Source organism: Xenopus laevis, chromosome 1S (genome assembly GCF_017654675.1).
Source record: "Xenopus laevis strain J_2021 chromosome 1S, Xenopus_laevis_v10.1, whole genome shotgun sequence".
NCBI classification, from domain to species: domain Eukaryota; kingdom Metazoa; phylum Chordata; class Amphibia; order Anura; family Pipidae; genus Xenopus; species Xenopus laevis.
Window position 1 is genome coordinate 163,927,186 of NC_054372.1, and position 12,785 is coordinate 163,939,970.

Here is a 12,785-nt window from a genome sequence, read left to right on the forward strand (position 1 = left end):
GGGTGTTTGACACTGGTTTTCATTGGAAAACTTGAAAAATAAAGTTTTTCAGCAAACAATTCGAAAAAGTCCTACGATTCGAATTGTCGCACAATTTTTTGACTTTTACAATCTTTCTACATGCACAATTTTCGTTTGAATTAAGCCAAAATGTGGTTGGGCATTTGGTCGAATTTTCATTTTTAAAATAATGAGAAAATTTCAAGTTTTAATAAATAACGCCCTTATTGTTAGTGCTACTTTTTTTTACTCATCTTTCTGTTGAGGCCTCTCCCATTCATATTCCAGTCTCTTATTGAAATCAATGCATTGTTGCTATGTTAATTGGGACCCTAGCAACGAGACTGCTGATACTGCAAAGTGGAGAGCTGCTAAATTAAAAGCTAAATAACTCAAAATCTACACATAATAAGAAAGTAATTGCAAATTGTCTCAGAATATTCCTCTCAACATCATACTAAAAGTTAATTTAAGAGTGGTGGCATACGTTACGATTCGGGGGGAGATAGATTCGTGAGGCAACTTCGGGCATTTCGGAAAACGAAGTGCTACGTATGCCACCCTGCCGGCAATCTGAATTCTTTCTGGCGGGAAGGAATTTGGGGAGATTAGTCGCCCGAAGTGGAGGAGATTTGTAGCTAGGCGACCAATCTCCCCCGAATCGTAACGTGTGCCACCAGCCTAAAAGTGAACAACCCCTCTATGGTATGGAGGGCACTGGACACACACAAATGTCAGTAGAAGTGCAGTGCTGTAGATAATGGCTACCTAAACACATAAGTAAATAATCTCATTATCAGATTTCCTGTACCAGCACAAACCATGTTTAATCCATAAAACATAACTCTGTCAAAAGCTCTAAGAATGCTAAAAGTTTCACAAGAGAGAACTAGGGTGGTTTGTGGTTTTCGTGCCACAGACATTGCTCCACAGAGCAGCAGTCACTTACAGAACTCTGATACAAGGCAGTGTTTCGGATTATGTAAATAATGAGGTGAATCTGCAGAGAGCCATTCGAGGGCAGGAGATCGTACCTGGGAAGGTGTTGGCACAACATTCGAAACGTGACCCCTGGAGAAAGGGGAGTGTGTCTTGTTTTTGGCAGGTGAAGTTCTCTCGGTGAGGAAAAGGTGCCCCCACCTTCTTGTGTGCATACATGTCTGAGGGAGACCATGCAGTCTTGCTTCACTTGGCAGCCAGCACGGGAGGAGGCACCCAGGAATGAACATACAATAGACTCGCCCGGGCATCCTGCGCTTATACAGCTGCTCTGGGAATAGGCTCAGGGCTCCCAGCACCAGGCTGAGCTGCGAAGTGTATGTCATGGAGGGAATAGAGAACCCAGGTTATACTTATGATGGGGAGGTCGGGCTGAAAGACTTTGATAGCACCACAGAGAAGGAGCCGGAATCCTCTCCATCACCAGCCCAAGCTCCAGGGGAAGAGTTTAAGGAAGGACCATGTGGCTGGGGCAGCTTCACCCCGAGCTGTGTGCAGTGTTGCAACAACCCCATGGGCTACTTGGTCATGTACAGTCTCCTGGCCATCATGCAAGGTAAGCGCATTCCTCCTCACATAGCTCTGCAGGGCAGGGTTGCCAAGTTTACATTTTAAAACCAGCCAAAGACTTTAAAAAACTAGCCAAAAAGCAGCCAAAGCCATTTTAAAAGTAGCCCAAAAATAGTCCAATTTGTACACTGAAAAATATTTATATAAAAAAAAAGGGCTGCAGTACCCTTTACTGAACCCATATGCATCCCAAGTAACATCTTCCCTTTTATCTTGGTGAACCTCTTACTGTGTTGCTGGCAAGAATACAGAGACATGAGTATCTGTTCAAGTACTGCATTTAAACCATCATATTCCTATCACAAGGGAGGGGGCCATTCTATAACATACTAAAAGTTCACTTAAAAGTGATCCACCCATTTAATAAGCACTGCAAGGCTAGGTAACATTAGACATATCAGACAGTAGGTGGGATTACAGACACACGCACGTGTAAGACAGTTTTAAAGTAGAAAACTGTTAACAACAGTGTCCAACTGGATCCTAATGATCGGTGCCATAAGCACAGTATGTTACAGAATATTACATCTCTATATGGGAACATTCATGCCAAGTTAACATACAATAGCGGCTCACTTACTACTGTGTGGCATTAGCACTTCAGGTGACAGACAGTAAATGGCAGTATCACTGCAATCTGTACCCCAATCCAACTAAGTACAACACAAGCATGATGGGATCTGGACACTAGCGGACTGCCAGATATCACCCTCCTGGTCCTATGACTTCCACCACACTGCAGGGATGGGCACAATATCTCTACACAGCTGCAGGGACAGACCAGCTTAACATCACTTCAATCTGCATTAAAAGAAATTGTATGGGATTTGAAAGTCAAAACCCACAGCAACTAGCCCAAATCCATATGTTTGGTGGGTTTGGACTTAGGCTGGGGGAGGAGGGAGGGTGGTCTATGTAGGGTAGGGGGGTAGGGTTTTTTAAAGTTTAGGGTTAAATTCTCCTTTAAAAAGTGCTCCTCACACTTCCCTATAGTTGTAGTAGCTTGGCACATCTCAGTTCTTCCTGTCTTCTGTTCTGAATCGAGTGCTGCTGCATCTATTGCCACAGGGGACCCCTGGAGCTAATGGCACCTTCGGATCATGCGGTAGCTCTAGGGTTCCCTCACCACCCTGCGAAAGTCGCCACAGTTGTGTTGCACAAAAAGAATAGGGCATACACGTATCTTGACAGCGATATATAAATAAATGATGATGATGATGTTACTCACACATTGAACACCGGAAATGACATCAGACAAACAAGCAAAAGACTTCGAGAGTAATTGTGGGCGATTTACAACACTTGTGTCAATTTTTTTGCATTGGGTGCAGTTGCAGTAGGCACAGAACAGATGTTATTAGCAGGTGCAATGGCACCAGAATTAAGGTGGGAGAACAGTGCATTGTGGGAAACAAGCATGGCGTTGAAAATGCACTTTGCACAATGCAATTGCAGATGTTAAAGACCAGCTTAAAAATAAGGGCCAGTCATTGGGATCGTAGGATTCACGGTGGACACAAAGCAACCAAAGAAACCATACATGTTACAGTAGGTCACATGAGCCAATTAACAACAGAGTTGAGTCTTTTGCTTCCACACTTCTTCCTGTTACAGTTAAAGTTGTAGTATTTCTGGTCAGGTGATCTCTGAGACAGCACACAGACCATCACGAAATGGTGGTTCAAGGCAAGAGATGTAAAAGGGCAATATTTACTTAAATATATAGATCAGTTTGGCAAGATGCTTTACTATGCCACATAATATGATATAAACTATTTGTTGCTTAAGTATTCATCTTGGGGGTATAGTTTTCCTATAATAAGCCATTTGGTCTCTCTTTTGGCAAAGAAATGCTAGTGTTTAAAATTTTTGATGATTTCTTTGGCTTACGGTTTTACTAGGCCGTACAGCAAAATCATTTAAGGTCGTTAAAAATGAAATTCATCATAAACATATACTGAAAGTACTTATGATTCAATTCCACATATGTAATAGGTACACTGCACATCCGGAATGTACTCACTCTGCAGTAGTGATGAAGGGAGTTTGTACCCCCCGAAATGTTGATGTTGGTGATATAGATCAATAAAGAAGGGGCATTTTCCCCACTGCAGAAATTTGGGTGTGTGCGGATCAGTGAACAAAAAGTTTCAGTTCCACATATGGCCCTTTATACTCCTGGGTCCCCTGGCAGTTGCAAGCTCTGATTCTTTTATAGTATAGCGTCTTATATAGATATCCCGATACTTTTGGCCCATTTGTATCATTTTTTCCTCCTAAGAAAGAGAACCGCCAATCTATTGGTCATAAAAAACACATGCCTAACACCATTATGGCTAGAAATGCTGTATTTTATACACAATTTACTTTACCATGTTCAGCAGCCATATAATAGTATGGGATCCATTATCTGGAAACCCGTTATCTAGAGAGCTCTGAATTACAGGAAAGCCATCACCCATAGACTCCATTTTATCCAAATAATCACAATTTATCAAAATTGTTTAATTTTTCTCTGTTATAAAACAGTACCTTGTACTTGATCTAAATTAGATATTATTAATCCTTATTGGAAGCCTCTAAAGTTGTGTTCACAGGAGCTCACCATCTTATGAGCCTTGCATTTATGTTTAATACAATAATATTGTATGTTGTATTGTATGGATCTGTGTATGTAAACTTTATATTGTATGGAAACAGTGGCTGCTGAGAGCATTTGTAGCGAATAAACAGGAAAACAAGATGGTTAGTCACTGGTGGTGACTTCCAAAGAAAAGATAGTCATTGCTAAATGTTGACCTTTGGATGGCACAGAAGTCCACGTGCAAACATAAGGTATATCATTTCTAGAAATTCACTGAATTTTCGCTTTCATTCTCCTTTGATGGAAACATGTAAAAGGATGGCAAATGAAAAGAAAAGGTAATAAGAATCAATTTAGAGCAGCCTGAATGCTTTACAATACCTATTTTTACCTTAGAATTATAGCTCTTGTTCTTGTTTACAGAAGATTCAATTACAGTGCAGTCTAATTATTAGTTAGCTAGTTACACAATCAGTGGTTTGACAATAAAAGTTCAGCTATATTTTACTAAGAATTCCTGCTATACTGGTCTAGTAGAAGGTTTTAAGTTTCCCTCCGTGGTAAGCTGTAAATATCCAGGATCTACAGTAGTTGTACAATTATTATTATTAACATGTATTTATATAGCGATGTGCAGTAACTCTTCCCTCTCCATCTCCCAGCAAACTCTTAGGGTCAGATTTTGATTCGCAGTTAGGTCTAATACATCCTTTTCTTTTTTTTCTTTTTAAATATTTTTATTTTGCATAAAACAAAGATTGTCCAGGAACTGCAAATACTGGGCAAATGCCAGCTTGTAGAAATATCAAGGCACAAAGTGAAACAGACCTGTTGTCCAGAATACTATATATTATAATAACTCCAGCAGCACTGGTGAATTGCACTATATAATAATAACTTCAGCAACACTCTGATAGGTGAATTAAACTTTTATCTGTGCCACCAGCACTTTATATACTGTAAATATAAAAAAGATAAGAAAAAATTAGTCCTTTAGATTTGTTTACTTCTGCCAATCATTTTCAGTCTCTCAGCTGTACATGAAAAAAATCTCACAAGAAAAAAAAGAAGATCAGCGCCTAGTTTGCGTTTTAGCAGTATACTCAGTGGCTTATTACTTCCAGGTTCCTTCATTTGAACGGGTTGCCATAGCATACCTGTAATGCATTTAAACCATGCCTTTAAAGTTGTTCACAGGAGCTCACCATCTTATGAGCCTTGTATTGTTTAATACAATAATATTGTATGTTGTATTGTATGGATCGGTGTATGTAAACTGTATATTGTATGGAAACAGCGGCAGCTGAGAGCATTTGTAGTGAATAAACAGGAAACAAGATGGTTAGTCACTGGTGGTAACTTCCAAAGAAAAGATAGTCATTCCTGCACTGTTTTTAGATTTTTTTTAGATTTTTTTAGATTTACCTATACTAGATATCCTGCACATTATCACTTTCCGTTGCACAAAGTCTTGGGGTACACTTAATTATGTGCATATAAATTCACATTTTTAAGGCACTATATATCATATATATATATATATATATATAGTAAAGAATGGACCCGCACTCCAATGTTCTTAGTGAAAAAATTTTTTGTGTTTTATTCACAATGCATATCCAACGTTTCGGTCCACGTTGGGACCTTTCTCAAGGATCCTTGAGAAAGGTCCCAACGTGGACCGAAACGTTGGATATGCATTGTGAATAAAACACAAAAATTTTTTTCACTAAGAACATTGGAGTGCGGGTCCATTCTTTACTACATATGCAAAAACTTGACCAACGCACCCATCATCTAAGAAATCCGGTAAGAGTGCGCTCACCACAATTGACTTTGTGTATATATATATATATATATATATATATATATATATATATATATCCCCATAAGTCATTTCCATATGTATTTTACCAACATTATTCTTTCTTATTATGGGTGTTTCATTACATCAACACTTTATCAAGTCAAGTGTAGTTTAAGGGGCGGGATTACAAAATCACTCCCATCTCCCAATCATGAGACACAATTATTATTATTATTATATAGTACAATTCACCTGTGCAGAGAGGATCACAGCTGTGCACCCAAGGATTCAAAAAGCAGATTAGTTATATATAGTGTATATAGTTTAGCACCGTTATTGACTTGTTGTCCAGAATGCTCGGGACCTAGGGTTTTCCAGATCTTCATACCTTCAGTCTACTACAAAATCATGTAAACATTAAATAAACCCAATAGGCTGGCTTTGCTTCCAATAAGGATTAATTATATCTTAGTTTGGATTAAGCATAAGGTACTGTTTTATTACTACAGAGAAAAAGGAAATCAATTAAAAATATGGATTCTTTGATTATAATGAAGTCAATGGGAGATGTTCATTCTGTAATTCTGGATAATGGGTTTCTGGATAACAGTTCCCATACCTGTATCTAATGTCCTGAACCTGTTAAACAAAATAACAATAAACAAATACAACCAAGCATTATGGGCACTGTCATTTTTATCACCAAATTGTAACAGTATGGGCTAAGTATGATGCCAGAGTGGGAAAAGGGGGATTGAGTGAGGTTTCTCCTATGCCATTGTCTCACAGATATGTTCCATTTTCTGTATTGGATAGGAATAATGATGGGAAGTTAGTCGTCTGACAGGCTTCTATAGGTCAACATTCCCACCAAATGTGCATAAAAGTTTCCTGTTGACCGTAATTTCTAAAGATTATGGGGAACACGTACCATTTGCCATGTGGGTATTAGGTACTATTGGTGCAACACTTTTTGGGATGTTTTTTGAATAGCTACATTAATAGAGCAGTGTATAGTGTCTCTGATGATATCAGACCACTGGTCTTCCTCCATGCATATGTGTAAATCTTTCTCCCAAAGATGAATAAACCTCAATAGTGATGAATGAAAATTTGATGCCTACAGACATCAATGCATTATGGCAAATTTTTGCAGTTTCACAAATTTTCGGTGAAGCAAAAAGGTTCAGATTTACCCATCACTAAATCTCAATTCTTTGAAGGTCTAATACATCTGTCATGGCTCCCTGTGCCTGATCACACTGGGCCCTAAGGCTATAACATAGGAAAGCCTGTACATTAATCTGCCTGTGTGCATCTGTATGGGGGCTCAATGCCAATTACACAAATCATTGTAATAAGATGTACATAAACTTAAAGCATGTTCAACAAAAGTCCATTCCAGCTTTATTATAATATATTCTATATTTATTACCGTATATACTCGAGTATAAGCCGATCCGAGTATAAGCCGAGGTACCTAATTTTACCTACGAAAACTGGGAAAACTTATTGACTCTAGTATAAGCCTAGACACAACTACAGCCCTGTCTCCCAGCAGCGCACCTTCCGCCAAAGAGACTCCCCCAGCGATCGACCGGACTTCTTTGCAAAGTTGATGGTGACAGAGAATTGTGCAGAAAGTGCTGTGTGTCATAAAACCATCACTGATCTTTCGTATAACCAACAGATGGCGCTGTGTGATATTGCCATCACTGTTAATCCTTTATTCAACCAACAGATGGCGCTGTGTGATATTGCAGTTACTGTTATTCTTTGATATAACCAACAGATGGCTCTGTGTGATATTGCAGTCACTGTTATTCTTTGATATAACCAACAGAGGGCACTGTGTGATATTGCAGTCACTGTTATTCTTTCATATAACCAACAGATGGCGCTGTGTGATATTGCAGTCACTGTTATTCTTTGATACAACCAACAGATGGCGCTGTGTGATATTGCAGTCACTGTTATTCTTTGATATAACCAACAGAGGGCGCACTGTTATTCTTTCATAAAACCAACAGAGGGCATTGTGGGATATTGCAGTCTCTCCCCAAGTGAACTGTTGGTATAGGAATGATTAAAAGTGACTGCAATATCGGCTACTGCCCGCTGACCCGAGTATAAGCCGAGGTAGACTTTTTCAGCACATTTTGGATGCTGAAAAACTCGGCTTATACTCGAGTATATACGGTATATAAATGTAGTTAGTGCCCAAGTGGTATATTCTTCATTAAGTAGTGCATCAAAGTGAAAAATTATAATGTGCATCCATCTGTCTGAAGCATACCTGTGGAATAATATAGCAAATCAGTGGTTCCAAAGTATGAGGCTGGCCCCACTAGAGAATATTTTTTATTTTACTCATATTGTTATGAGCTAAAGGGGCCAGGGCACATTTTGGAACCACAAAAGGGAAAGGGTGGAACAAATTATTTTGGGAAAATCCTGTTCAGAATTGATCCTTAATACATGCATTATTTGTGTCCATCACTGCATACCAGATACATATTAGAATGTTGCTTTCTACTTAAAGGAGAAATAAAGCTTAACAAAGAAATAGGGTAGAAATTAGGTACCAGTCCAAGGCAAACACAGCCCATTGGCAGGGAAGATCTATGCCTCAAAGAATGTCCCCAGTAGCTCCCCATCTTCTTTTTTGCTGATCCACAGAACAGTAATCTTGGCTTAGGGACCCACTCTACCCTGCATATATTGAATATAACTGATTTAAGTCCTGTAGCATCAGCTTCTATGACAGATGAACCTCATTTTCTGCTTGATAATTTGTGATGACTCCTAAACTTCTCAACAGCTACCCAAAGCACACTGCTAATGTGCTGTCACTGACACTACTAACAAAGATGGGGAGCTCCTGTAACAACTTTGAAGGCTTGGATCATTACTGTAAGATGCTAAACCTTAAGGCTGTTGTAGTAAGCTTCGTATATAAAATATGGCATTTCAGACCATATTCTTTATAGGGTTTAGTTCTCCTTTCATTTTTGTCATAGATATTGTGAATGATAACCTGGCACTCAATTTCATGTCATGTTTTTCAGGCACTGCAGTAAATGGTTTGGTGAATGTTGTTATTTCCACAATTGAAAAGCGTTTTGACTTAAACAGTTCCCTGACTGGATTAATCGCGGCCAGCTATGACATCGCATTTTGCCTTCTTTCACTTTTTGTGTCTTTTTATGGACAGCGAGGACATAAACCTAGATGGTTAGCATTTTCAGCTGTGATGATTGGACTGGGTTCATTTGTTTTTTCTATACCAAACTTTTTTTCTGGTTTATATGAATATGGGAACAAGCTCAGTGGTAAGTTAACCTGTTTATCTACTGCCATGCACAGATGTCAGCAAACTGTAGCCAGGATATGTGCATAAAATATGGTGCGAGATTATAGTTTACGCTGAACATATGTTTACTCACTGTAGCAACTACGCATTTGCCCTAAACTGTCCCCTGTATTATTCCTGCAATTTTGCATCCTAGATTGTGGCAAGTAACTTGCTATTCAGATTCCTGTGAACTTATTAGGGTTTCCAAAAATATAAATGTACTAGATTTAGTAGAACTGATGCACAAATGTGTTTGAGATCTTCAGTCCATGTTGAGGCAGGGATACATTCCCAATCTCTGGTCTACTTTTTGATAAAATAGAGAAAAACAAGGCAGAAAGATACAAAAGAGAAAGAACAAGGATGGGAATAGAATTAGGAAAAAAGGAAGGGAATCAAATAAAAAATGGAGGAAAAGATGGAAAAAAAGAAAAAGTAAAAGGAGAGGGAGGATGGAAGGTAGGAGCGAAATAAAAATTGAAAGGGTGTTCTTAATAAACTGTGGCTTTGTTTTATAGACTACTGTGAAGTATCAGGAAACTCCAGCAGTTTACAGAATTGCTCAGAAGGATCTTCCCATTCCTATTTTCTGTATGTGTTTGTTCTGGGAGGGCTTCTTATGGGAGTCGGTGGAACTCCACTATACACGCTCGGAACTGCTTATTTTGATGACAGCCTTCCACCACATAAATCATCCCTTTACATAGGTAAGTAACTCACACTATGAATTATTTCCTAACATTATTAAGGTAAGTGTTTGGTTCCAGGTACACTTCAAATGCATTTCTGATATAAGAAATCAGGCTTGCTTGTGCAGAACTGAACACAGAAAGAAAATGAGCTCACTCTTTTTGTTCTTGCCAGTATTACTGTACAAGCATAATTCTTTTTAATCTAATAGACATATTAACAAACACATGCATTTATATATTCTTTTTCAAATTATTCTAGAGCTAAAATTAAATTGCTACCTGCAGATTCTGCATTGCCTTAAGCTGGCCATAGATGTAAAGATTTTTAAAAGAACCGATCGTCATCGTGAGACCACGATTATCTGGAAACGATCGTATGAATTGTCCATCAACTAAAAAGACCATTTCAGGTGATATTGCCAGGAAAACAAAGGGGAGCTGCCTGCTTGTCCCTGCAGACATAGATAGATTGCAAGATTTTTTAACCTGGCCAATCAATTTTCTGACAGATGTCGGCCGAAAAATCGTAAGATGTGCGATCGTTCGAATCCCACTATCCGCACGATAATTTCGAAGGATTGGTCGGACTTCGCTAAAATCGGTCGTTCGGCAAGAAAAACCTTTGCGTCTATGGGGACCTTAAAGTAAAGTTTTTGCCTGTCTTCAATCATTCTCTTAACTATTACTGGCTAGATTTTTAAGTTACTGTCAATTACATTAAAGAGGATGAGAAAACAATTACAATAAATAATATTATGACTAGGGTAGGCAACATCCTGCTGTACATACCATTGGCCAACGACTATTTTGATTTCATGGTACCTTTAACAGTATGTAAGGAGGTGAAATATATTTTATTTGTAATGTAAATAGTTCAGGCAATATTCAATTCAGCCAGTAAGTGGCACCATTTCCCTTTCCTGTAATGAGAATCAGTCACCGGGGTGGCCGTGTTAAAAGTAACCCTCTTTTAATTTGTTATATATCTTCTAATAATTGCTTAAATTATAGATGAGGATATTCCTATGTTCATTTATCTATGCCAGTAATACTTTTGTTTATTCTAAAAATGTTTTAAAGGAACAGTTCAGTGTAAAAATATAAACCAGGTGACTAGATAGGCTGTGCAAAATAAAAAAATGTTTCTAATATAGTTAGTTAGCCACAAATGTAATGACAGAACAGAACACTACTGACTTGAAGGGGGCCACATGGGACATAACTGTTCAGTGAGTTTGCAGTTGATCCTTAGCATTCAGCTCAGATTCAAAAGCAACAGTTATGAACCTATGTGCCCCCCCTAAAGTCACTGATTGGTTACTGTCTGGAAACCAATCAGTGGAAACCAAGAGAGCTGAAAAGCAGGAAGTAGTGTTCTGGCTATAATGTTAGACATCCAGTCACTCCAGCCTTTATATATTACATTTTTGACTAACTAACTATATTGGAAACATTTGTTATTTTCACAGTTTTTATTTTTATACTGAACAATTCCTTTAACACTGAAGGATTATTTTTATGGGAAATGAGTTATTTGGAAACATGGAAAGCATGGGGCTAAAACTGTAGATTACAACCTACTAATAGATCTGGAGCTGGTAAGCAGTAGTTAAGGAATCGTCACATTTATCAAACTCAGTAGATATGCAGATTCAGCAGAATATGTTCCACCTGTTTGCAAGCCTGCGTTCTGATCTGGTGCTGCCATAGGCATCAATCTCTTTGCGCCCTTCGGCATATACACATGACAGAAATGACGCCTCAACATTCTGTGCATGGGGGTACCCACATCTAATACCCCTACCTTCCCATCGCCAGATTTCATGACAATAAGTCCAACGGTAGACAAAGAGGGGTTTTTCTCCGCCCGACAAATGAATTAACAATGTAGGCTGTCACCCTAGGCTCAGGCTCTTAAGTGCCTATATGATAAACACGGCCCTGCCTGTTTGAGCATTTGAACATGCATTTTCAATTGGGTGTTAGCACTGTAGCACTAACACCTGTCTAAGGGGCAAATTCACTAAGATCCGAAGTTGTGCCGGCGACAGCTTCGCCACACTCCGCCGCACTTCGCCAGGGGTAGTTTCGTCAGCGCTATGCAAATTCACTAAAATGCAAAGTTGCGCTCAGGGAGGGGAACGGTAGCGAAGTTGCGCTAGCGTTAATTCGTCAAGCATACGGCGCCAAGTTAAAGTACAATGGATATATATGTAGCAGCAAATACATTACACTACACAAGCCTGGGAAAGCTTCATAAAATAAAAAAGAGTTGTTATTTTGCCGTATACATGTGCCCACTGTATAGTTTAGGTGCCATATGTTAGGAAATGTAGGGGGGAAGGAGGGTACCCCAAAAAAATGTATGATCTTTTTCAGCCTATCACCCTTAAAAAAGGAAAAGACGCCAGCGTTTTTTGGGACTTAGAAAAAATTTCAACTTTTTTTGAAGCAATCCCTATCTACTCTATTGCACTTCGCCTGGTCTGAGGTGGAGAAGGCAAGTCTGGCACAAGAGGTAACGTTCAGTAAAATGCGCAAGTTAGTGAATTAGTGTTGTTACGTCCCATTCGCCATAGCGCAACTTCGCCTGGCGTAAGGGTGCGAAGTAGCGCTAGAGTTGGTCCACTTCGCTAGCGAATTTACGCCAGTGCCCGTTAGTAAATCGGCGAAGTAACGAAATGACGTCACGCTGGCGAATTTGCGCTTGGTGACTGTAACTGTCTATGCACGACCTGGATTCAGTCAATCTAAAACACAAAAATCCTCATAGAAACA

At 39.0% G+C, this 12,785-nt stretch overlaps 1 protein-coding gene across 1 annotated transcript in view; it reads left to right on the plus strand.

Annotated features, from left to right (window-relative positions):
- The first annotated feature begins 939 nt into the window (after positions 1-939).
- The window catches only part of LOC108705276 (solute carrier organic anion transporter family member 4C1-like), a 30,602-nt gene continuing 18,756 nt past the window's right edge, over positions 940-12,785 (plus strand). The window contains exons 1-3 of the mRNA XM_041580453.1: positions 940-1,555; positions 9,029-9,292; positions 9,834-10,022. Of these exons, the coding sequence (XP_041436387.1) occupies positions 1,324-1,555; positions 9,029-9,292; positions 9,834-10,022 (685 nt within the window). The 5' untranslated portion in view covers positions 940-1,323. The remainder of the gene's footprint in view (positions 1,556-9,028; positions 9,293-9,833; positions 10,023-12,785) is intronic.